At 36.9% G+C, this 27,541-nt stretch overlaps 1 protein-coding gene across 3 annotated transcripts in view; it reads right to left on the bottom strand.

Moving 5' to 3' along the window:
• LOC114657950 (complement C1s subcomponent-like) overlaps positions 1–27,541 on the bottom strand; it is a 129,841-nt gene that overhangs the window by 28,545 nt on the left and 73,755 nt on the right. The window contains exons 4-9 of one of the 3 annotated variants that reach the window (XM_028809938.2): positions 14,787–14,964; positions 14,584–14,703; positions 14,302–14,492; positions 14,067–14,214; positions 10,893–11,008; positions 3,255–3,330 (exon numbers count right to left, since the gene is read on the bottom strand). The exons of the other annotated variants lie outside the window; for them this stretch is intronic. Coding sequence (XP_028665771.1) covers positions 3,255–3,330; positions 10,893–11,008; positions 14,067–14,214; positions 14,302–14,492; positions 14,584–14,703; positions 14,787–14,964 — 829 coding nt within the window. The remainder of the gene's footprint in view (positions 1–3,254; positions 3,331–10,892; positions 11,009–14,066; positions 14,215–14,301; positions 14,493–14,583; positions 14,704–14,786; positions 14,965–27,541) is intronic. 3 annotated transcript variants of the gene reach the window in all.

Here is a 27,541-nt window from a genome sequence, read left to right as displayed (position 1 = left end):
TACTCTTGGCTCTCTGATCCAATGTCTTAGCAGTATTTCCGAATGGATGAGTAGTAACGTTTTCAAGCTAAATAAGTAAAAAACACAAATCTTAGTGTTTGGCAAATATGGAAATTGTGAGTTGATCCATTAGGTGTAAAAGTCAAGGCAGAGGTAAAGAATGTAGGAGTAATCATGAACTCTGACCTAAATTTTAAATCACACATTAACCAGATTAGTAAAACTGAATTTTTTCACTTAAGGAATATAGCAAAAGTTAGACCTCTTATAACAAGATGGCTGAAAAATTCATTCATGCTTTTGTTTTTAGTTAGGTAGATTACTGTATTGCACTCCTAACTGGACTACCTAAAAAGACATCAATCGGTGTAATTAGTGCAAAATGCAGCAGCGAGAATCTTAACCTTAACTAGAAAATGAAAATTTGAGACATATCTCAGCAGTTTTAACATAATTACATTGGTTACCAGTGTCATTTAGAATTAACTTTAAAATACTACTAATGATGTATAAAGCCTTAAATAATCTTGTCCCTTCCTATATTTTGGAATGCCTGTCCCCCTACGCTCAAAGTCATAACCTTAGATGTTCTAATGGTGGTCTGCTTCAGAGTCAATCTTTAAAGAAGTGGTAAGGCAGCCTTTTTCTGTTATGCACCTAAAATCTGGAATACTTTACCAACAGGGATTCACCAGACTAAAACTGTGGAACATTTTAAGAAAGCCCATTATTTTAGTTTGGCTTTTTAATAGTTGTATTTAAGTTGTATATTTTAGCCATACAATTATATTCTTCTGGCATGTGCAATCTTTACGAATCTCTACTATTCTCTGCTGTTTTTTTCCAGTTTTTGGCCACCACCACCTGATTAAGGCACTATGCAGCCATCTGTAATACTGGAATGAAGGCAGGCGCCCCTACTGTCCACGAGACTGACTTCATCGAATCCTCTCATATGATGTCTGGAAACAAAGAGGATTGACTTAAGAGAACATTTATGTTAGGTAGAATACTCAGTGAGGAGTTAGGAGTCTTTTATCCTTGGAACACCTGCACATTTGTTTTTATTTTTTTCTCCAGCTTAACTGGAGTTTGTTTGTTTTGTTTTTTCTGTTCTCCCACCCATCTCACTTTATCACCGGACAGATCTTTAGAGACTTGCATTATATTGTTACTTATTCTTTTAAATTCTTACCAAATCTTATTTGTTTTTCTTTACTTGTAACTTTCTCTTTGCCATCTTGTAAAGCACTTTGAGGCATATTGTTTGTATGAAAATGTGCTATATAAATAAATGCTATGGTTGTTATCCCAGTTGGATGACGGTATGACCTCTTGCCAAAATGGAAGGGGCCAGGTTATGAATGAGCAGAAACCAGAGACCAGGGGCAGTTCCATTTCCTATATGTTAGATGGCGGTGGCGGCAGGGGCTGATGGGAACCAGATCCTGTCCGGATCCCTGGGAGCCCCAAGGGGCGCTGTTAGGAGAGGACTGTCCTTTTTCTGAAACAACCCTAAAGTGCTCTCCACAAGTCATACTGTTTCGGGACTAGCATAAAAGGAGACTGCTGCCTTACCTCAAGGAGTCAAAGACAGGAGAAGGGCAGGCAACACTTGGTGAAGGGAGGTGGATGGAGAGAGAAGAGAAGAGAAGGAAGGATGAAGAAATTGATTGTAATTGTGCTTGTGCAATCTTAGAAGCAACCTTTGTGAGGTATTTTGATAATAAAAACCTCTGTTTTGAATCTGCGACTATATTTGTGTTGGGGTTCGATGGCACCACCTGACTGTTACAGATGGCAGCTGTCTTTAAAATTCAAAGTCGCTAACAAGGATGGCACATTTGGAGAAACTTAAAGTGAATTAGTCATTCTTCAGAACACTGTGTTATTTAGATTTTTTTTATTTTGCAAAGCCAATAGTCTAAACCAGGGGTCCTCAATCACAGTCCTAGAGGGCCGCAGTGGCTGCAGGTTTTTGCTCCAACCCAATTGCTTAATAAGAAGCGCTTATTGCTCAAGTAACACTTCTGTTTCACTTTAGTTGTCTCACTCGTTAAGATTTTGAACCCTTATTGCTTATTTTAGTCTTAAACAGCCATATTCTTGGTTTTTAATTGCTCGTAATTAGCAATAACATGCAAATGACAAAAGAGACCAGCATTTCTCCATTTAGCTTGTTACCATTTACACCTGTGTGTAATCATGCACTATTGGGTTAAATTAAATACTTGGAAGGAAATTGAAGAGGAAAAAGTGAAGGACTGAGAATTAATTATCTATTTTAGCCTTCAAATCATTTGGATGATATCCTTAGAAAGGGAAAGAAAATCCAGGATATAAGAATTACCTGACATAGCAGAGTTAAAGTACTAACAAAGCCATGAAATTAAATTATTGACAAGAATTGCTTTCTAATTAAGCAACCAGCTTAGAACAAAAACCTGCAGCCACTGCGGCCCTCCAGGACTGTGATTGAGGACCCCTGGTCTAAACAGAAAGTGAGCTTTAAGTAGGCATACCAAGAAGAAAAATTATTTGAGAGAAAAATTATTGCAAACATAGAGATCATGATTATTAAGATTTTCAACATTTCTTCAGGTTCTTTATCTTCATAGGGCAAATATCACGATGGCCTTCAGCTTTCATTACTATTAAAATTTATTGAGAGAAATGTTTTGCCTGTTATTGAAATCCTTGGTTAATCAGACTTCTTGATTTATAATTTCTGCACTCAGTAGAAAAACAGTAAATAATGTTACATTCTACCCTACTAACAATACAATTGGCTTAAGTTGTATTGATGGTGGTCTATTGCTACTATTTCAATGCTACAGGACACTGTATTTGACTCATGACCTGGCCTGTGGCTGTTTGTAGTTTGAATATTCTCCCAGTGCAGATATTGGATTTACCCCTAGCTACAAATGTCTTCTTCACACTTATGGGGTGATAACAGAAAACTAAAATTATCTCTTGGACTGAGTTGAATATACTTGTTGTTATTATCATATAAGTAGCAGTATAATAAAGGCTTCTCTGATCTTTTTTTATTTTTTATGTAAAGAACAAGACAAAAAAATGGCTCTGGTGACAAATGTCTCCCTGGCATTTATACTAGTGCAGTCTTGTAAAAGTCAGATGTCATATTTTCATTAAGGACTGAATATAAACTGAGAAAGAAAGTTTTAAGGAAATAAAAGGTTTACATACATTTGGCCTTAACATGCATAAAAATAACCTCTTCCATGTACCTTGACAGATCTCTACATTACTCCACTCCCCATTTTTCTGACACTTGGACTCAAATTGAAACTTTGTTACACCATTCTAAAGAAATAGAAAATACAGGTAAGATGCAGTAAAACAGTATTATATATCTGTTCTGTCTGATTTTAGAATCTATTTAATAATAACAAAACATGCAGCAGAAGAACAAAAATATTTATGTATTTTAACAATGTATAGAATATATAAACTATACTATATAACCTGCTTAATGAATACTCTTTACGTTATAATTTCACCCAAAGCATTTTGCAATACATTAACAGATAAAAAAATAATGTGTTATTTTTCTCTCACATATACAGTAACTATATGCAAAAGAAAAATGGAGAATGCACTTATAGCAGGATTACTCTGCCCTAATCCTTCTTTTAATTTTGATGTTTACAATTACAATTTAATACAGCAATAACATTTCCCTGATCCATTTCAACCTATTTTAATGCCCTAAGAATATGACAGTTTACCTGAGGAACTTAAATTTTTCTGTTTTCACAAAAATATGGTCCTAAGTATTTTACGTAATTTGCAAGCATTTTAAGTGTGCTGATCCATGTACATAGAAAAAATGAAAATATCATCTCTATAGACCAGTTATGATCTGTGAAATTCATCAAAGTGTTTTTGCAGCTAATTTGCTGGCGACCTTGTTCACTGAAAATATTCCTGAACAGCCACCATAGGCCAGCTTAGACAAACCTTTTTTTCGCATCACCCCATGATGTTTTACAAGGCCAGTGTGACATCACAGTTATAGCAGCCAATGCTGGATTGGACAGCTCTCCCTAGTATGTAACATTGATCCTAGTAGTAGGCTAAAAATGCAAAAAACTGCAAAATGCAGAAAGCTTGCAAATAAATTTAAACGCAAAATGCACAGGCAGAAGCAAACTGGAAATGTATCGATGTGTTCATGCTTTAAAGGCAATTTTTGAATGGAATTGTTTGATAGCAGCAGCAGTGAGTGAGAAAAAGTATTAGGGGGAAAAAAAATTATGTTTCAAGAAAGGTAAGCTCCTGTTATCAAATATGTGGGGGCGAAACCTCAGTGAATTCATACCTCCTGCTCCTTATGACAGTGCAAGAAGTTTTACTGTTCTGATATTTAATTCTATTAACTTTATCTCAGGGAGGCACAGTGTCACAATGGTTAATCCTGTTGTCTCACAGCTCAAGTCACATTTATAGCTGCAGTAATCTGTCCAATATAGTTGGCAGATGCTTCCCCTAGTGCACAGGAAAACGTAAAAGACCATTGCACAATTATAATCCACTTAAAATCAGTTCACTTTTCCCTTTCTCATTGACTTCAATGCATTTCCTTAATCTCTCTTTACATCTTCTTTGATTTCTTTCCTTCAGAACACTCTTGGAATCACAGCAAGGGTATCTTTTGAATTTGAAATTTTCTATGTTATTTATGTGAGTTTACTATGAAAAACTCGACTTTCTCCCATATTCCAAAAGTGTGCTGTGAAATTGATTGCTCTGCAAAAAAAAATCCTCAGTGTCTACAAATTATGTGTGTATTTCACAATGGCCATGTATTTTTTCTGAATGTATTGCAGCCTGTTACTTAGTTTTGTCATGACTGAGTTTAGTTCTCCTGAAGAAGGAATTACAAAAATGACAAGATAAATGACTAGAAAAATCTGCCACTATGCCTGAACTGTATAGTGTATAATGTTAATACTTGAAGTACTTGAGACAATACCAATGGCTTATTGTATTTTAAAATTTTTAATTATTTCATCAATGTGCATGCCAAGATTCTGTCCGTCTTTAGCTTTTCCTAAGAAGCAGCACTTTAAATTCCATATTTTTGTAACACAAAAATTATATTCAGAAAACATGATTGCTAATTTTTTACCTATGACCTACAGCAAGAATGCTGGTACCCAGGTTTGAATCGCTGTCACTCTCTGGCTTGCACTTGACCACATTTACTCCTGCCACTGTTACTGACATTTTTGACCATTGTAAATGTAGATTGCAGTCTTTATTCTGCAGACAACTATAATGTAATCATTGACAAAGTGTCACATTTATATTCACTCATATAATTTCACTACAAGTGATGAAGAAAATCGACAAATATGAAAAACTGTTGGCATTATTGTTATTTCAATTAAATAAAAAATGAATATATACTCACTTGAAATAGCATTACAATATTTTCACAAAACTTGGAATACAAAGTACACAGCCATCCTGAATTTGACATTTGGAGAATGCAAATGAGTGAATACTTAGTTGACTTTCTTAACTTGTGCTGCATGAAGATGCAGTCTCACATTTGAGAACAAAATCATCTTATTTAAGTTCAGCTATATTGAAATGCTTGCACAGATATTGAATTACATAGTCATTTACACATAATAATTTAATGGCAGATGTGTACTTAAATCATACGAGAACCCCCATATAAGGTAAGTAATTCACAACCAAGCTGCACATTTCATAGGTCCTTTTAGCTTCAGCACTGTATAAATTCAGATGTGTGTCAGCATCCTCATGTAGCACAAGCAATGAAAGCTGACTGTTTATTCTCACCTTTGCCTGCATTGCCATGTCTTGCCATGAGTGAGCTGCCTTCCAGAACTGTGCTCTTGACCCATAGCTTGCTCAGTTCACAATGTGCCATTAAATGTTCTCCTTTCCCCATTTCAAATTGATGTTGGCTGTGTACTTTGTTTAATGACAGCTTTGCTTCTATATCACACAGTTGGTACACTTTGTGCCGAACTGCATCATGTGTTATAAGTAAGATCATAACCAATGATTAAATGTTATTCCTAAAGAAATGTTGATACCCTTTCACTCAGTGCAAGTTAAGCCCAGCCGATAGGTCTGGCATTGTTTTATCATGTTAATAGATCACATATGATGTGCACTTTACACAAAACGTATTAACTAACTCTTAGCTTCCTTTCTTACTGAAGGATTGGAAGATGCGGGATTGGAAGAAATGCCAAAACCAGCCATACAACTGTTACCTGTCACCTCTTACTTGTCTCACTGACTGCATTATCCACCCTAGGGACCTCTAATGGCAAGCCACTTGCAGACTAGGACTGTTTATTTCCAAACCTTTACTTCAACCCAGTTTTACCATCAATAGAGGGTTCATAAGAGCATCCTCTCATGCCTTGAAAGGACTGCAGCTAGAAAAGGAATGGACAACTAGCTTCTTGGCTATGCTAATTACAATTAGGCAAAAACAGTGATTTACACTTTCACTTAAAATTACTATTTATTTGCATCAATACCAATAACAGAAATAAAAGCAATGCAAAAATCACATTAACTGGTTGGGTTCATGCAGTCTTAATTCAGTATAATTAGCAAAATCAAGTTGTACATTCCAAGATGGCTTCATTTCTTTAATTACAAATTAAATATCCTCAATCAATAAATGAAAATGATTTCTTGCTGAAGAGATATGTATATGAAAATATCTGTAACTGAAGAGGATCAGATGGAAACCTCCATGAAAGTGCTCATACAGTATTTTGCCACACAGCAGCTGAGTTACAAAAGGTGTGAAAAGCAGCAACTGAAATGAAAGCTCCGTTTTTGCTACAAGAAGGACTGAAAGAAGATTCTTTTTGAAAAACATTTAATACAAGACAGCTGCTTTCCTTAACATTTTCCATCCAAAATAAACATCTGACTTACTTGTATTCAACTCCATTAACAGTGTGTGCCATGACTACAATAAGATGCTGCAGATGTTCTACCAGACGGTTGTGGTGAGCGTCCTCTTCTACGCAGTGGTGTGCCGGGGAGGCTGCATAAAGAAGAGGGACGCCTCACGCCTGGACATGCGACTCTTCAATTCCACCCGGAGGGGTAAACGTTAACATTATACAAAGATATTGTCTGTCTGTATACCTGAATTGTTATCACTCTTTAATTTAATATTGTCTTTATCAGTATGCTGCTGCTGGAGTATGTGAATTTCCCCTTGTGATTAATAAAGTATCTATCTATCTATCTATCTATCTATCTATCTATCTATCTATCTATCTATCTATCTATCTATCTATCTATCTATCTATCTATCTATCTATCTATCTATCTATCTATCTATCTATCTATCTATCTATCTATCTATCTATCTATCAAGTTTCTCAAAGCACAGAATTTTACTGAATCATTATCATAAGTTCATGTTTATGTTCCCAATGGATTCAAAGCGGCACTTCCTAAGTAAGCAAAATACTCCAAATTCTACTTTGCCTTTCAACTTTCCCAGAATAAACTGAATTCTTATTAAGCTTGACAAGACTTTCAGACTTAAAGACTATCACCTGAAATCTGTCAGCTGAAAAGGTTTACATATGCCCCATATAGGCATCAAATTTAGGTTAGCTGCTGATGTGAATAACCAATGAGTACACTAACCCAATTTCTTTTTCTTTGGTTATAGTCTTGAATAAAAGTGCACTTGTTCTGTTGTATTTGTAACTTTTTTGAAAGTGCGTATTTGATATTTGGACTTCACACATCACACAATTCATCTCAAAATTTTGTTGTTAGTACTAAAACATGAAAAAAATTGTCTTTTAGGTATGTGTTCAACATTTCTTGCATTTCCTATTATCCTACACTTATATAGATTTTTGCAGACACGGAACACACATGAAATGCATGTGTTCAAATAACAATTTATTATTTACCCTATACAGCTCCAGGTACCTCATTCCCATATAAACAAGGCTTGAGCTGGGAAAGCTTTTTGCCCTTTCTGCGGCGGTGGGGGGGATGGGATAGCAGGCTGCTTGCGTTAACACATTTACAACACAAAAGACGCGGACGGGTAGGTGTGAACAAATTTAAGGTTAAAGTTTTTTCGTAGGCTATGATAATTCTAGTGTTAAACTATTCCTATAAAAATAAACAAAATTATAGTTTCTACTTCATTTGCTATTTTATGTGCACAGCTGATTGAAATATATTTTGCTTTTCATTAATAAAAACTGAAGCAGTTTTTTGCTGAGCACCAGCCTGACCTTGGGAAGATTTTTTTTTTAAACTGAAAATTAAAGTGAATTTAAAGTGAAAATATATGCAAACATGAAGATATGTGCCCAAGAATTTTTTTGCATATTCACTCAAGCTATTTTAGTCTATCTATGATTTTTGGGGATAGGCTTGAAGGGACAGGCTGTCAGCATGCAGAGTTGATTAGACATCAGTGAGAAGAAAAGCATTAGATGTCCCTTGGCATACCCTTGATAGTTATACAGTAATCCCTCGCTACTTCGCGGTTCACTTTTCACGGATTCACGACTTCGCGGGTTTTTAAATACAAGTGATTGCCCGCCTATCGCGGAAGTTATGTTCCAGACCCATCAGCAACAGGAGAAAATCCGCGATATAGAAAAACCATATAAATAAACATTTTTATAGTTTAAGCCTTAAAATACCCATCCCACATGCTTTAAACACATGTAAACTTATAAAACACACTTTGTTAACACATATGATATGTGGATGTCGGGCTAAGGATATGAGTAACATCTCACTATTATAAAACATTTTAACTTCACGCAAGACAAGACAGTGAGACAGGAAAATTGGTGATGTACAGGCTTAAAATTATTGACACGCAGAGCGACAAGCAGCACAAAGCCAGCACAAAGTCCACTTCTCCTTAGCGTTCATTCAGCTCCCCACCCCCTTGACAATGTGAAGTGGCAGGAGCGTACTGCGCTTCCGGGGAGGGAGGGTTTGAGCGAAGGTGCGTTCAGCTCTCACACCCCCCCCCCCCACACACACACACACACACACACACTCCTCCTTCCGAACGCGCAGAGCGACAAGCAGGCATTTTGGCAGAAGCAGCACAAAGTCCATTTCTGCTCAGCGTGAGTTCAGCTGCCCCCCTTCACAAAGCGAGTGCAGGCACATTGACATCTGATCGCTGCGTGCAGTGTGCAGTGTTGGTCTGAGGTGTTTAAGAATGTAGAAAGTGTTTAAGAGCATAGGAAGTGTTTATAAGAGCGTGGGAAAGGTTAACAAAAGAGTGAGAAAGGTTTATAAGAGTGTGGGAAGGGTTTATAAAGCCTTAAAATATGTATAAATAATAAAATAAATATAGGTCGCTACTTCGCGGATTTACACTTATCGCAGGGGGCTCTGGAACGTAACCCCCGCGATAGGTGAGGGATTACTGTAATACTAAAATAAATGTGTGCTGGTTGTAGTATTACACACCTTTTCAAGAACTACATAACCAAACTCAATGACCTCTTATTTAAGTTTTGCTCTTTTCTGTATGATCCTCTTATTAGTTTGATCAATGAAGTGAAGATATAATTGTATTTTCTTCATGTATTTTCCAGCATAAGAAAGATAAAAGAGAGAAACGTAAAGCAAAATTGCAAAATAAAACAATTCGTAAAAAGTATGGCCCTTAGATTATTTTCCTTAGATGACAATGTTTCTTAAATATTAGCATTATGTATCACAACTGTATAGCCATTCATGTTTTTATATAACATAATAAACAAATATGCCCTCTAACATGTTGTTGACTGTATCACACCACTCAGTGTCACAATGATTATCACTGTTGCCTCACAGCTGTAGAAGACTGGATTTGAATACTGATCTGGTTACTGTCTCTGCGGAGTTTGTATATTCTTCTTGTTTCCAAATGGGTTCTTTAAGGGTATTTTGATTTCCACCCACACCCTAATGTTGTGCATTCTATTTTGGTTTAATTCCTGTTGTAGGCAAGGTTTCCAGCTTTGTGCTCCATGGCCTACAAGGATATTTTATTCCCCCACTACAAAAAGGTGGATTAAGTGGGTTATATACATGAATGGATAAATGTTAACAGTAATATACTGTATTAAACTCTGTTGCGTGTGGTCTGCTGAATATTTTTCTTAGTTTGTTTTTGTGTTTTTGTTATTTCAGCATCTAACTGGTATGGTGGCATAGCAGGTAGTGCCTCACAGTTTCATAATCCTCTCTTGAAATCTTGGTATAGGTACCATCTTTGTGTATACTTTGAACTTTCTCCCCATGTCTGCATGTTTTGTTTTTATGAGATTTTTTCCCCAGTTCCTCTGGTTACCTCATAATCCAAAGATGTTCATATTAGGTTACTTAGTGTTTCTGAGCTGGTCGAATATAAGTGGGTATGTGTACTGGATGTGCTGTGACCAACTATTGTTCTGTCCAGGCTTGTTCCTACCTTATACCTGATAGCCTCCCAAAACCCTGAACGGTATGATAGATTGATGGACATAGTTCCAGTAAAATAAGCATTTGTTTATATTCGTTTAAATATAAAATATTAACTTAATATAAAATATTGTTCATTCTGTTTAATTATTCAATATATTTTCTTGTTAAAACAATGAATTCCACTAATTTTGGAAATAAATCATATCAGAAGGAGGAAAGGTCAATAAAACAGATTGTGGTTGCCTGTTGTTTTAGTCATAAATTATTTGCCAGTAGTTTATATCGGTGTGTTTTATCAATGGGATCTGAGACAGAACACAGTCCTATCATGCTGGTAGTACAGTACCCAAATAATCCATCAGGCTTTAGAAATGCTCATAATTTAAATTGTGAAAACTCACCTTAACAATCTCAAAACCTTTCGAACAAGTCACAGTTACAATGTCTTTGTACTGGTAAACTTTTTGGTCTGGCTTCATGACGCTATTTGCAGTCACAACATTTGGACAAGTTTTTGCTAGAAAAAAAAAGAAAGTCTTTATTGTGATATTCATTTATTTGATGAAAATAAAGTGTATGCAAGAAACATTATATGATGTAAGTGTATTAATTGCATGGGAGTGGTTATATGTGCTAAATTTTATATATCCTCTATGTATTAATGGAAAAAAAAATCTTTCGGACCAAACAAATTTCTTTAACCACCCTGGAGAAATTAGAGTAATTGTTTTGTCTTCCATGCACCCATCTGCAGTAATCAGTATGAATGGAATTTTAAAATAATGTGTAGTTTCTAGTAGTGGTGAGAAACAGTTCTGCATTTGAGTTATTGTCCTCTAGTCTGAAAATATGAGTCTACGATAGCATCATGTATTTTCCTACATAATTTTGCCTGTAATAGTGCCTACCTCCAATCATAAAACCAGAAGCTGCAATTGATATAAATCAGTTTTACAAAAGCAGTATTCATTTTTACAGGAAAGATAGCAAGTTAATTAACAAAGTAAATGTGATGTATGTGGTAGGTATATGAAAGTATGGTCGAAAACCAAAACCGGCAAACAACTTTACAGTGGATTACAATATACAATACTTAATGTTCTGTAGATGCCAGTCAGTAAGCCTATGATTTAATGTCATAATATCACTGAGTAAAATGATAGCTCTACAACATCCAGTAAAAGGAAGAATGAAGTGCTTTACCTTATATTTGATGTCAGCTTTTAATATATGTTGTTTTAGCAAACAGAATATAACACTATTTTCTTGTCCTGTTCTTGCGTTGATATATATTTTATAAGTAATGACCTTTTAACCTTTTCTGTTTTGATAGGCTACTGTATATCATAATGGGTTTTTCCTGTATTTGTCAAAGTCATATTTCTTATAAACAGAAGACCTTTGCTTACTGCCAAATTGTTTCTTTTTTAAAAGTCACCTTTTAGTTAAAACTACAACCTGGTTCTAGTTTCAAGCAATAACAAAATTGCATATTTGCTCGTCATTGACCAGGTCAGAATTCCAACTCAATTGTTGATATAATCACAGCATTTATACAATTATGAGGTTACCAAACAAATATAATACAATTGAAACTGGCGCATTGTCCACTTATGGTAAAAAAGTGGGATTCCTATGAAAGGAAAAAATAAAATGTACAGCAGAATACTAGTCAGAATAACTACATTCTGCTCAAGTTGTTGAGCATTCAAGCTAAAAGGAAAGCAAGGGCAAAGGGCATATTCAAGGAGGGGAAGACATTTAATCAGGTGTAGTGTAGGCAGTGGCATTGGGCTAGGAAATAAGTATTATTCCAAGGCAGAGCAATGCAGAAAGAGTTAATGATCAAAGGATTATGCAATGAATCAGGAGATAATACATAATCCTTAATCAAAACAATATCAAGAACAAGGATTTCAGAAGATCTGTTACCAAAACCAGCTAATCCATCATCTCAAACTCCGGATTAATCAATTTGAAGTAAAGGCTTCTACCCTGTGTTGTTCTAGAAGAATGAATAAACATACTCAGGTGTACTTTATAGACATAGTATACCACCCTGTACTAGCATAAGAAGAGACTCCAGTCCAAAGAAGTAGAGACAAGTGTTCTACAATTTTCAGGACATTCCAGAGCTGGACAGTGACTTTATCATTCTAAGGTGGTAGGCAAGGATGAGGAGCCTCAACGGATCACCTTAAAACCAGTACCCAGAAAGTGAAGTAGTGATACCAGGGGACTCAGTCATTAAGGAGGATGGCACCTGGGCTTTCTCCAGAGACAGAGAGATCTCCCAGGATGGAGAGGTTCCTGGCAAGAGCTAACATAGTCATTGTTTATGTTGGAATAAATAACATAGGCAAGGGTAGGCTGACAGTTCTGCAGAAGTAATTTAAACAGCTAGATGCCAAAATGAGGAGCAGAACTGAGAAGGCAATCTACCTAGATGTTCTATCTTTGCCATACACTGGTCCAGGTAAGTCTGAGTATATTTATAGGTTTAACACATGATTGAGATCTTAATGTAGGCTAAAGATTGGCAAAAATATGGTTCATTTTTTATATATGATATTAAACTTGATGAAATGGCAGAAAACATAGTATCACCTGAATTATTAGAGATGGGTCTGGACAGGATTCAGACTTGGGCAAACTCATGGCAGATTAAATTTGATATATGTAAATGTAAAATATTGCATATAGGAAGTAAAAACATTACATTTTGATACGCAATGGGTGGGTATGAAACTTGAAAGCACACTTTACATGAACGACTTTGGAGTTTTAGTGGACTCATCATTAGCCACATTCTGACTAACAGGATGTTACTTTACATGATATGCAGAGTATAAGTCAAGGGAGGGTATGTTTAAGCTGAATGATGCACTTTTGAGGACTAATCTGAAGTTCTGTGTGCAGTTTTGGTCTCATAAATACAGCTAGTGAAATTCCAGAGAAGAACAAGTAGGATGATTGCTGGACTGTGATTAGTGAGCTGAGAGGAAAAGACTGAAGCAGTTGAATTTTTTCAGTAAAACCAAACAGAAATTAAGAAGTGGCGTGATAAAACTCTTCAAAATTATGAAAGGAATTAGTTCAGTAGATCCAAACTGTTCCATTAAAATGAGTTCACCAATAATGAAGGGACACAGAAGCTGACTAAGGATAGATTTTGAACCAAATGTCAAAGTTTTAATACATTACCAAGTAATTTGGTTTATAGTAGTGTTTTGTGGACCTTCAAAACTTCACTTGTTTTTGTTTTTTTGCATGAGCTGGGACAATAAGATTAATAGGTTGTGATGAGCTAAAAAGTCTATTATTACAATATTGTTGGCCTATATAGTGTATAACAAATAAAACAACATCTAACACCAGCAGAATATTCTGTCCTATCCAGTATGTGACAGTTTTATCCAAAATTACTTTATTGTGTATTACTTTAACAAATGATTTCTGCTTAGTTTCAATTTATTAATTTATAAACCAGAAGAAAATACAGATGTATGAATAATTTCTAAAAATCATTATTGTTTTAACAGATATTTGTATTCATATAAAACAAAAATAAATACCATTGGTTTTATAGTCCAAAGTCCATCCTGTGTTAGTGCCATAGCCATTGGTGTTGAAAAGTATTTCAGCTACATGCGAGTTAGTTTTTATGGGCTGAGGGGCCACTTTGCCACAGAACGGGCCAAATATCTGATTTTTGGCTCTAATCTGAATGGAAAGAAAGGAAGAATACATAATAAGAGTAGGCAGGGTAACATACACAGAAAAGGAAAGATGGTGCAGTGACTATTGTACCCTGAGTTGATCAATGCAGTTCCCATCTTCTCCCTCAATATCAAAGATTCCTGTGAATCCAATAATGAGCTGGAAGCCTTCATCCACCTCAAGCTGGTACACACAGGCTGAATTCTCAGGGTAATGACCATTGAGAATGGGGCTGCTCACACTACCACTGAGACTGGTGAAGATCTGTCCACTGCAGTTTACTAGAACGATCATAAGCATGAGTAATTATATAGCATGTTCATGTAATTACAGGTATATTACAATCTGCTTTTGAGACAGACAGCTGAGCACCTGAGCAGGTCGAATTATCTTCCTGAAGGAAGTATTCAGGTTGACAAGAACAGTAGTATCCTCCAATATAATTGTTGCAGTCATGAGAACACGTAGCAGTCTCTTCACATTCATCAATATCTTTAAATAGAGAACAACCAAATTACACATTGCCCAGAACATTCAGAACCTAAATATATTAAGACTTCTGCCCCATTTCTCACCAACAGCTGTATAGTATGCCGAGAACCCAATATGTCGTTTAGGATTGGAATAGTCACTCCGAAAACTCAGAGTCAGAGAACCAAACTGTGATTGAAGCTTAGGGTTCACCTCAACTCTAAGGGCTTCATAGTCTTTCTCTCCACACAGCGTTGCCAACAGCTCATCATCTGTAGAAACCTGAATGGGGACCAAGAATATACATATGTTTATGCAACATAGACTAAAGGAATTCAGCACAAAGAAGAAGAACAACTGAAGGAGAGCCGATGAAACAAGAAGAATATGGAGCTATTCCATATTTTTTGTAAGCAAGCAAATATTTAAAGGCTACCTTGTTCTATAGAGGTGCCAGCCATATTTAAAAGAGAAATGTAAGCTATGCTGTAAAAATAAGAAAATAATTTTCAGAATCATATGACCCATTCCAGAAAAACTGAGAAGTAAATGCTCTAAATTAAATTACAAAGACAAGATAAAGGGTTGGGGTACCTCCTTGGTAAACCCAGCTTATCTATCTATCTATCTATCTATCTATCTATCTATCTATCTATCTATCTATCTATCTATCTATCTATCTATCTATCTATCTATCTATCTATCTATCTATCTATCTATCTATCTATCTATCTATCTATCTATCTATCTATCTATCTATCTATCTATCTATCTATCTATCTATCTAACAGGCATGTCAATTAATGATAACAATGTGTTGAATAGAAATTCAAATGATGGTGAGTCAGTCATAGTAAAACCAGCAATTCTTCTTAGGTAATGCACCCCTGGAGTAGAGACCATTCACTGCCAGGCATGGGGTCCTGACTGAAAGCTGGCTTCCAGGATTAATGACAATTATATGTAATCCAATTTGGAAAGGGTGGGACTTCCAATCGGGAGGATAAAGAGAAAAGCCATGAAATGTTATTAAAACTGAAGGTACGTAACTGATACTGTGATTTCAAAATGTGGCATAACACGTGGTGCTGGGGAAGAATACTCCACACTAGCAAAAGGGAGAGTTGATCCAACATGCATAGCTTGCTGTGTACCACACTACAGTATTAGTACAGTCATAGGCAGGCGCTGGTATGTGGAATGTTTTTTTTTTTTTTTGGGCCTGACGGTTGATAGAGTGATGGATAATCGAGTAATTTACTGTATTCTGTATCTGTCTTGTACTTCAGATTCCCAAAGCATAAACTCCCAAAAATTCTCAACAATCCCACTAGAGGGGGATACCATCAAAAACCCAGCTAGCAACATAGAGGACAATAGAATCTTTATAAATTAAAGATTTATTTTCAGAAAAAGCTGTGTTAAACAGTGAAGCTCCAAAGAATACAAAAGGCACAGCACACAATGCCTAAAAAGGCAAAGAAAATGTTTGTCTCAATCACAAATCCAGCAAACAAAATTAAAAAGTAGTGCACAGAGGTTAAAAAAAAAGCAAAAAAATCAGAAGTTTGCAAAGTAATCGTAAAGCAAAACTACACAGGATAACTTACCACAACTTCGAACACATTCAATGAATCACAGGGGACTGTGGGGTTCCCCCACCCTTATAAGGCTGAGGGCAGTCCCTTGACAGATCGACGAGCTGGCTGCGCTGGTGAAAAATGTAAGAACCTACAGAGAATGCAGTTTGTTGTGCTTTTGCGAAACGTGGATAACTACCACCATCCCAGATGCTAACGTGGAGCTACCTGGGTTTAGCACAGTTAGAGCGGACAGAGACGGAAATACCTGCTGGAAGCAGAAAGGAGGAGGTCTAGCTCTCTATGTCAATACAAAGTGGTGTAACTCTGGACATGTAAATGTCAAAATCTCCACTTGCTGTAGGGACATGGAACTGTTGGCCGTAAGTTTGCGTCCCTATTACTTGCCCAGAGAGTTTGGACACGTCATTGTTGTTATTGTTTACATCCCTCCTCGGGCGGACGTGGAGATAGCGAGTGACATCATCCATTCTACTGTTGCTAAGTTACAAATGCAGCACCCTGAAGCGCTTGTGCTAATCACTGGAGACTTTAACCACGTGACGCTGGACAAAACATTACCTGCCTTCTCCCAGTATGTGGACTGTAACACCCGGGGAAATAAGACTATTGACTTACTGTATGCAAACATTAAAGATGCATACAGTGCCACCCTGCTGCCTGCGCTTGGGAAAGCAGATCATAACCTGGTTCTGCTTCAGCCTCACTACAAACCAAGAGTGAGGGAGCTACCTACAACCACACATTCATTCAGGAAGTGGTCCTCTGAAGCAGAGCAGGCTCTGAGGGACTGCTTTGGAACTACGGACTGGGATATCCTGCAGGGATCATATAGTGAGAACATTGAGGAGGTTGTTGACTGCACTACTGACTACATCAACTTCTGTATGGACATTGTAGTTCCAGTAAGAACAGTACGCTGCTATGCTAACAACAAGCCATGGATTACAAGTGACATCAAGGGCCTTTTGAACCAGAAGAAAAGGGCTTTTAAAGGCGGTGATCAGCATGAGCTCAAGCGCGTGCAGAAGGAACTCAGAGTCCAGCTCAGGGTGGCGAAGGAGCAGTACAGGAGAAAGCTGAAGAAGAAGTTGCAGAATAACAGCATGAAGGAAGTGTGGGATGGGATGAAGATCATCACTGGCTGCAGCTCGAAGCGGGGTGCCACCATCGAGAGAGACGTGAAGAGAGCAAACCAAATGAACAACTTCTTTAACAGGTTTGACCACCATAACCCACTCTCACCTCGGAGTACTACACCCTCCACACATCCTTCTGCTGATACCAGCATAGGAGAGACATCCCCACCCACAATTACAGCAGCACAGGTGAGCAAAGAGCTGAGGAGACTTTGTGCCAGCAAAGCAGCGGGTCCAGATGGAGTATCGCCACGACTGCTGAAGGCCTGTGCATTGGAGCTGGGGAGTCCTCTACAGAGCATCTTCAACCTGAGCCTGGAACAGGGGAGAGTCCCGAGGCTTTGGAAAACATCTTGTATCACCCCAGTCCCAAAGGTATCACGTCCTAGTGAGCTGAATGACTTCCGGTCTGTCGCTTTGACGTCACATATGATGAAGACCATGGAGCTGCTGCTGCTTCACCACCTGAGGCCACAGGTATGCCACGCCCTCGACCCTCTGCAGTTTGCATACCAGGAGAAGGTGGTAGCGGAGGATGCCATCATCTATATGCTACACCGATCACTCTCCCACTTGGACAGAGGCAGTGGTGCTGTAAGAATTATGTTTCTAGTCTTCTCTAGTGCCTTCAACACCATCCAACCTCTGCTCCTGAGGGACAAGCTGACAGAGATGGGAGTAGATTCATACCTAGTGGCATGGATCGTGGACTATCTTACAAACGGACCTCAGTATGTGCATCTTGGGAACTGCAGGTCTGACATTGTGGTCAGCAACACAGGAGCGCCACAGGGGACTGTACTTTCTCCGGTCCTGTTCAGCCTATATACATTGGACTTCCAATATAACTCGGAGTCCTGCCACGTGCAAAAGTTCGCTGATGACACTGCTATCATGGGCTGCATCAGGAGTGGGCAGGAGGAGGAGTATAGGAACCTCATCAAGGACTTTGTTAAATGGTGCGACTCAAACCAATTACACCTGAACACCAGCAAAACTAAGGAGTTGGTGGTGGAGTTTAGGAGGCCCAGGCCCCTCCTGGACCCCATGATCATCAGAGGTGACTGTGTGCAGAGGGTACAGACCTATAAATATCTGGGAGTGCAGCTGGATGATAAATTGGACTGGACTGCCAATACTGATTCTCTGTGCAAGAGAGGACAGAGCCGGCTATTCTTCCTTAGAAGACTGGCGTCCTTAAACATCAGCAATAAGATGCTGCAGATGTTCTATCAGACGGTTGTGGCGAATGCCCTCTTCTACACAGTGGTGTGCTGGGGAGGCAGCATAAAGAACAAGGACGCCTCACACCTGGATAAACTGGTGAGGAAGGCAGGCTCTATTGTTGGCATGGAGCTGGACAGTTTGACATCCATGGCAGAGCGACGGGCGCTCAGCAGGCTCCTATCAATTATGGAGAATCCACTGCATCCACTAAAAGTGTCATCTCCAGACAAAGGAGCAGCTTCAGTGACAGACTGAGGAGATCATTCCTCCCCCAAACTATGCGACTCTTCAATTCCACCCGGGGGTGGGGGTGGGGGGTTCGGGTAAATGTTAATATTATTCAAAGTTATTGTCTGTTTTTACCTACATTTTTATTACTCTTTAACTTAATATTGTTTTTTTTGTATCAGTATGCTGCTGCTGGAGTATGTGAATTTCCCATTGGGATTAATAAAGTATCTATCTATCTATCTATCTATCTATCTATCTATCTATCTATCTATCTATCTATCTATCTATCTATCTATCTATCTATCTATCTATCTATCTATCTATCTATCTATCTATCTATCTATCTATCTATCATCTATCTATCTATCTATCAGGCATGTCAATTAATGATAACAATGTGTTGAATAGAAATTCAAATGATGGTGAGTCAGTCATAGTAAAACGTCTTAGGTAATGCACCCCTGGAGTAGAGACCATTCACTGCCAGGCATGGGGTCCTGACTGAAAGCTGGCTTCCAGGATTAATGACAATTATATGTAATCCAATTTGGAAAGGGTGGGACTTCCAATCGGGAGGATAAAGAGAAAAGCCATGAAATGTTATTAAAACTGAAGGTACGTAACTGATACTGTGATTTCAAAATGTGGCATAACACGTGGTGCTGGGGAAGAATACTCCACACTAGCAAAAGGGAGAGTTGATCCAACATGCATAGCTTGCTGTGTACCACACTACAGTATTAGTACAGTCATAGGCAGGCGCTGGTATGTGGAATGTTTTTTTTTTTTTGGGCCTGACGGTTGATAGAGTGATGGATAATCGAGTAATTTACTGTATTCTGTATCTGTCTTGTACTTCAGATTCCCAAAGCATAAACTCCCAAAAATTCTCAACAATCCCACTAGAGGGGGATACCATCAAAAACCCAGCTAGCAACTATGCGACTCTTCAATTCCACCCGATGGGGGGGGGGAGGGGGGGGTAAATGTTAATATTATTCAAAGTTATTGTCTGTTTTTCCCTACATTTTTATTACTCTTTAACTTAATATTGGTTTTTTTTTTGTATCAGTATGCTGCTGCTGGAGTATGTGAATTTCCCATCGGGATTAATAAAGTATCTATCTATCTATCTATCTATCTATCTATCTATCTATCTATCTATCTATCTATCTTGACAGTGATGAGCAGGTGGCCCTGGATCTTTGGGAAGACCTCATAATACATATGGTACACAGGACAAGATGCAAAGATACACAGAAACTAGATACACAGAAACTAAATGACCAACAAATTTCATGTAAAGAAATGAATAAAAATGAACAAAACAAACATAAAAACAGCATTGTCAATCAACAGATACCAAGGGAAAAATAATATAATTACAATAAAATATATTTTATTTTATTTGGAATTTATAAATAAGAAGCTTCTCTTTAGAGATAAATGAGTGTGTGAAAGACTTCTTGTTTTTTAATTATTTTTTGGAACTTTAGATAATATTAAGACATAGGTATGTTACAGAGTAATTATGTAATATACCATTTACCTGTATAATGATTGGTGTAAATTGAAAATGACTAATAAACTTTGTTATGTAAATGAATCTAATTCAAAAAAGATGTTGTTCTGTTAGGATTGATCAGCCTATCATACTGAACTGAATAAAAGCACATGGCAGCTCCGTTAGCTAATGTAATAAAGGACATCCATTTTTGGATTAATTTGTAATAGTGACTCATGACTATTCTTTCTAAATGGCCACCAGAGTATTACTTTTGGCTAACACATGTGTGCAACATAAAGTCAGGAAAACATGATAACATGTTTTGCAATGGTTCTTTTATGTTTCTGTTGTCAGACACATGTTCCTAGGGAGCCTCTTTAGTACTTGGTAAGACGTCTGAAATCAGAACATAGGGTGGCTCAGTTGTTAACTCCTTCTTCCTTTCTAATGTCAGAATAAAGGACTACTCATGGGATGAGGAATCTTGGCTGTCTTGGAAGTCTCATCTGCCGATTATTTAAAGAATCATCAGACTGAAAGTTGGCATTCATTTTCAAATCAACTTTACAGGGGATGGATCTTGCTCTCAAAATGCCTTTCAAACAAGGGATCTTAAAGACAGAACATCAATCATGTAAATATTTTTTTTGTTGCATATTTTTTTTAACTTTTGTTTTCTCTGCATTAAAATGGGTTACAGTGATAGTCTGCATACCCATTATCCTGTTATTTCTTTTTGTTACACTGTGTTGTAGCTTTTTATATTTATCTTACTTCACAATATTTGTTACAATTAATATTAACACATAAAATAATCATTCAGAAGACATATTAGTGCTGTATATGTTATCTGTCAATTGTTACAATATGAATTAATTAAACAAATAGTAATTAAGCAGTTAGTGATGCTTCTGCATTTTTAAAATGTCTCTTATAGAAAGAAAAGGACCAGGTTACAGACATTATAAATATATTTACTATATTACTACATATTTATAGTGTGACATCTTTGTTAATAAACTTATGGATGCTGGGGGAAGGAGTCAACAAAAAGAGAAAAACTAAGGAGAGTGTATAGGGAGAAACAGAAATATAAATTAAGAATTAGAGAGCAAAGGATAAAAGAAGTCAAAGTAAAGAGGTGTGGAGCAGAATAGTGACTTTTTTATTTTAGAGGTGTGCTTCACAATCCCAAACAGCAGGGTATGTGAGGGTTAATAGCTGTTTCAGGTTTGCAGTGTTTCAATTAAAACAGCATTTTCTCATTAGCCAAGTTGCAAATTTGGCGTATCACTGTAATTATTTACTGCAATATACTGTATTATAATATAATAATATTTGTATATTGTGTATTTGTAAGGTGAAATGTGGAAGTACAACATATTGTATAAAACCTAATTAAATTGAAAGAGTAAATTAACTGAAAGTGAGCCTCATTTGCCAGTAGTGAAACTGTCTTGTGGGAATGTACCAATATGGCACAGAAACATGGACAAGAAGACACCTTTATATTGATGTACATTGATCAAAAAATCAAGGGAACATTAATCATCACTGTCAAACACCAAGTCATTTAAGCTTCAGGGATATCAGTCTATCCAGTTAGGAAGCATAAACGATTGTGAATCAAATTCATCTGCTTTGGTGCAAATTAAACTGACAATAAGTGCACAGGAGGGGCAACAGCAAGACAAACCATAAAAAAGGAATGGCTTTGCTGGTGGTGGCCTCAGAAAATTGATCTCTCCTAATCCTTCCTGACTGATTTTTCTCTAGTTTTGTGTTTTTCTAGTGTCCTTGTCACTACTGGTAGCACATCAGGATGGCACATCACAAGAAGGTTAGCTATGTCTCCCAGCACAGTCTCAAAAGCATGGAGGAGATACCATGAGACGGGCCATTACACAAGGAGTACTGGACAGGGCCATGGAATGGCATCAACCCAGCAGCAAGACCAGTATTTGCTCACTTATAATTTAAAGTTCAGTTGAGAAATAAATATTGATATTATCTGTGTATCCTTCCTATATGGGTTCTCTGACCTGTCCCAGAAGGGCTTTTTTATGCATTATTGTTTGAGTTTTCTTTGGGAATAAATAGCAAGTAGCGAAACAGAAATTTTATACATTAACTGAGATTGGATAGTCTAATATTCTCAAAACTAAATCAATCAGGAAGACAACTTATGAAAATGGCTGTGCATCATCTATTCGTATACCTTTAATTTGTTCTGTCCCAAGGAGTCAGAGTTACCACAATGAAAAACTTCAAGAGCAACAAAGCATATCAGCATTTTGATAGTGGTGAAATAGGTAAAGTCATTCTTCACAAACGGGACCTATAGATTTTAGATTTCTGCTTCAACCATCATGTTACTTTCGATTAAGAAGTCATCTCACTAAAAATTATCATTGGTGCTTTTCATGGCATGTGTATCTTTATTAACTTTCCTGCACATCTTCAAAAACAATACAGAGTAATGTAATTAACACATGTCAAAATCATCTGGATTGCATGTCATCTGCTTCACCTCTGAAAATGTACGAACATGTAAATGTAATATTTTTAAAAGAAGAGCATCAATCATTTTTCATGATTCATCTAAAATTTCCAAACAGTGCAACACACATTTCTGAATTAGCTCTAGTGGTCCACTAACTCATTTGCAATATTACAAAAGTCTCAATTATTCTTAAAGTGTTGTGTCCATTCCTCTTTTGGACTTTGTTAGGCATCGTGAGGGTAGGTGTTGTTGCATGGTAAAGAGACTGTTCTTAGGTTTTTTAAGTTTCTGTTCTACTGAAGGCAAGATATGACTAGTAGAGTTACCAAATAATTTATTTTTCTTTACAGATTCTTTTTGAAATTTAGGTGAAAGGTAACTTGAACTTGTGTGTCAAGCACTGCAGAACCATACAAAACTTAAAATTTATACAAACAGTAACGTGAACAATTATAATGATTTATTATCATTCATTTATTTAACCATCCATTTTGTAAACTGCTTATTCAGTATCTGAATATCACCAGTAAATCTTTAAGTCAAAGGGTCACTGTATTAGTTAATGCTCATATTAAGATGTCTGTTATCTATCTTTGTGTATGCTCAGATTTTTATCACTTTTCACAACAGCTGACTTACATCTATATACATTCTCTTTTTCCACAAGGACATTATGTTTATTCTCCTAATGTGCATTATAGCTAAGTCTTGATATGGGGAGTAGATTGTCCTTGGTTAACTTTTTTCCAAAAATTTAAATGGACCCACAAATGGCATCTTTGGCGACTTGCTAACTTAAGCACCTTAACCAAAAAATATATGACAGACAGATAGATAGATAGATAGATAGATAGATAGATAGATAGATAGATAGATAGATAGATAGATAGATAGATAGATAGATAGATAGATAGATAGATAGATAGATAGATAGATAGATAGATAGATAGATAGATAGATAGATAGAATACAGAATATAGATATGTTCCTTAATGGTGAGTTTTTAACAGGTTTTAAAGACTCATGGTTAAAGTATGCCAAGCAAGAGGTCAGATTTGGTTTCTTTACAGTTTCTGTTGCAATCTTTATTAGGACAAAGTTGTAGAACTACTGGAGATTCACTGCTCACATTCTCAGTATAGACATAAATGACAAAAACTTCTATTCCAACCAGAAGGTACAAGCAAAAAACAGAAAAAACAGCATCTTTGTACTGCTGAAAATGCCTTCAATACAAACTCTTAAATTCTTGGGGAGCATATTATACACCATTTAATATAACATGTGTCATACATTACTCTTCCTGACATAACTGAGGCAAGTATGGACAGATTTATTAGAAGCAATTGAAGAAAACAGTCTGTTGCACTGGAAATATCTCATAAATCACTCTTAGTTACCAAAATACATTCATTTCTATGTGTGTTCTGGTGTAAACAATATTCATGCCCTGAGAGGAATCAAGCGATTACCTGGTTATGAGCAGGTAGCAACACTACAGCCAACTCATCACAAGGTAAAAATCACACATGCACTCAAGAAGAGAAGTGTACTACCTGCAAGGGAAATGCAGCAATGAGATAAGTGCTAGGAAATCAGCATTATGATAGTATTATTTTTACATTTTTCAGACCTTTTTGTACATCTTTTGGGATTCTTTTTTTGTCTTTAAAGGTTTTCACACTCATAGAACTCAATTTTAGCATTTAAATCCTGATTTAAACAGAATTTAAGAACATTAAATATAGTGGGTTAAAGGCTGGTACCATGCACTTCCTGGTTACCCAAGATTGCTGATAATAAGAAATTCTCTTTGTTTAATGAATACTCTATTATTGATCCCTTTGCTTTGATTTGTTTGACTTATGATTTCTGGTTAGTGTTAGTGTTTGGAAAACAGATAGGACAGACTTTTGATTTAGAACTTCGACCCAGCATGTGACTATGTCCTTCTTCTAGTCTCTGTTATTTCAACTAGCTGTGTGGAATTGCAGTACTTACAGCTGTAAGTCCAAAAAAAGGATTTGAAAATCGATAAATAACTCGTACACTTACGGTACATGCTTCTGTGTATACTATACATGTAACTTGTATACCCAAATGGCTGTTGTACTTATGCTTTATGCGTACATACTCCTTTTTGAATTAAATAGCATATTTAAGCAAAAAAAAAATCCTTATACACAATATCTTTTGAGTGCAAACTCTGTCTTCATTGGGAATTAGCTTTTTTGCTTTTCTGAATCAAGAAAAGTAATTCAGACCAAAATAACATATGCTTGGCCATGTGTAAAAACTGACAAGATAAATAAATACCAGAAATATCTAACGTTTGCTGTGCGAAAAAGATGGAAGAAGTGGCACAAGTGTTTACACATTGAAATGTAGTACAGTTATAAACACACACACACACATCTGCATCAACCTTAAAACCTGTCTTCTTTAAGCAAGTTGTCCAAATTAGTGCTTCTGGTGTGTGTTTATCACTACCTACCAGTGGGGGGGGTGATACTATTACTTTTATTACTGTGCCTGAGTAGATTTTGTGGGGAATTGTAATTTTTAAACCAGTGTAAAAAGTATATGTATTTAGTAACAATCCTATTTTATTACACTTTCATAATAATAATTAATAATTCATTACATTTATATAGCGCTTTTCTCAGTACTCAAAGCGCTATCCACACAGGGAGGAACCGGGAAGCAAACCCACAATCTTCCACAGTCTCCTTACTGCAAAGCAGCAGCACTACCACTGCGCCACCTGTGAGGACATGGCAGGTCATTGCAAACTACGATTGACTGACTATGGTCAAAATCCAGAGTTCACAGTGGCCAACTAAAATGAAAACAACACACAAAAATTTTGGGGGTTGTAAGTCACAATCTGGAAATGCAAAGTTTTTAGTAAACTACATAATGGCCATGCAGTTTTCTTGTTTTCTTTGGCTCAGAAAAGGGGGTGGATTTCAGTATATCATGGCGGGGGGGGGGGGGGATGTTTCAGATTATTGGCCACAGTGGCCCTGATTTTGTTTCTGATGCACATGCAGACACCTGCACAATGGAAGATGCAGAAAAAAAATCAGCTTTAGCGGTTAAAAGCAACACCCTATATTTAAAAAGAAACTTACTATAATATATATCACTTATCACATTTAAAAGAGCTGTTCAGTTTCAAGGACAAACCAGCTTCAATATGCAGGATAAACTCAATCCCAAAAACTGTGAAATTACCTGCATTCAATAACTCTTCCCTAAATTTACATAAACCCATGGAAGTAAGTTGTTTAAAATACAGCATAAATGCTTTTAAAAATCATAGGCATTTATACTGAAAAATAACACAGTACATTTCTGATAACCACTTTTAAATTGTGAATAAAGCAGTGCCCAAAGCATAATACAAGTGTGAATTGCATGTAGCATATATTATTTGCTAAATGTGCATAGTGTGCATTGGCAAGTTTATATTATTTAATTTTCTATATAATAATTAATAATTAATGTTAATCACATTTTTGGATAGCCAACAAAGAAGAAACAGTAATTAAAAACATTGAACATTTTAAATGGACTCTTCATGAACAGCAAAATAACTTTGTATCATTTTAGAGAAGTGAATAATGGAATTGCCCTGAAATTAATCTTGCAAATTGTAGGACACAATGATATATAGGACAGTTGCTCTTCATTAAGTAACAACATTTTCATGGCATCTGCATGGTCAAATAAGCACACTTGAAAATCCCTCCTGAAATTATATAGTCTAGATACTCCATTTGCAAACTTTCATAAAATCATCCATCCATCCATCCATCATCTAACCCGCTATATCCTAACACAGGGTCACGGGGGTCTGCTGGAGCCAATCCCAGCCAGCACAGGGTGCAAGGCAGGTACAAACCCCGGGCAGGGTGCCAGCCCACAGCAGGGCACACACCCACACACCAAGCACACACTTGGGACAATTTAGGATTGGCAATACACCTAACCTGCATGTCTTTGGACTGTGGGAGGAAACTGGAGCCCCCGGAGGAAACCCACGCAAACACGGGGAGAACATGCAAACTCCACGCAGGGAGGACCCAGGAAGCAAACCCAGGTCTCCTTATTGCGAGGCAGCAGCGCTACCACTGCGCCATATGCCGCCCATTCATAAATCAGCAACAGAAAATATGATATTTAACAACATGTTTGGCTGTTGCTTTTGGATGTTTTTGATGATCAGTAGGTTCTGGTGACATGATATGTATCTTATAAAGCATTGTGCTTCATGCGTAACTGATTCATTACACTGCTCAGGTTATTAGCAGCTAAAAAAAGAGGGAACATTGACTGTGATTTGAAAGAAATCAACCTGGACTCAATTGAACTAAATTGGACAGAATGTTAAAATGACAAGCATTCTCAGAAAAAAAAACTTACAGTTTAACTTACAGTTTACAGTTAACTTACAGTTACTTACAGTAACAGCAAGAGGATGTCATGCATGTCAGATGATCTCCTTATGGACTCTGCTGAGGTATGTAATAACCTGCCAGGACGAGAGGGGTGCACTACTGCTAACATTATCTTCTCTTTCTTTCCTTGCAGCACCTAAAAAACACTCAGTGAGGGCACCTGACTCCGCATCTTCCAGTATCCCATC

Source organism: Erpetoichthys calabaricus, chromosome 9, assembly GCF_900747795.2.
Source record: "Erpetoichthys calabaricus chromosome 9, fErpCal1.3, whole genome shotgun sequence".
In the NCBI taxonomy this organism is placed as follows: Eukaryota; Metazoa; Chordata; class Cladistia; order Polypteriformes; family Polypteridae; genus Erpetoichthys; species Erpetoichthys calabaricus.
This window is presented reverse-complemented; position numbering and strand designations above follow the sequence as displayed.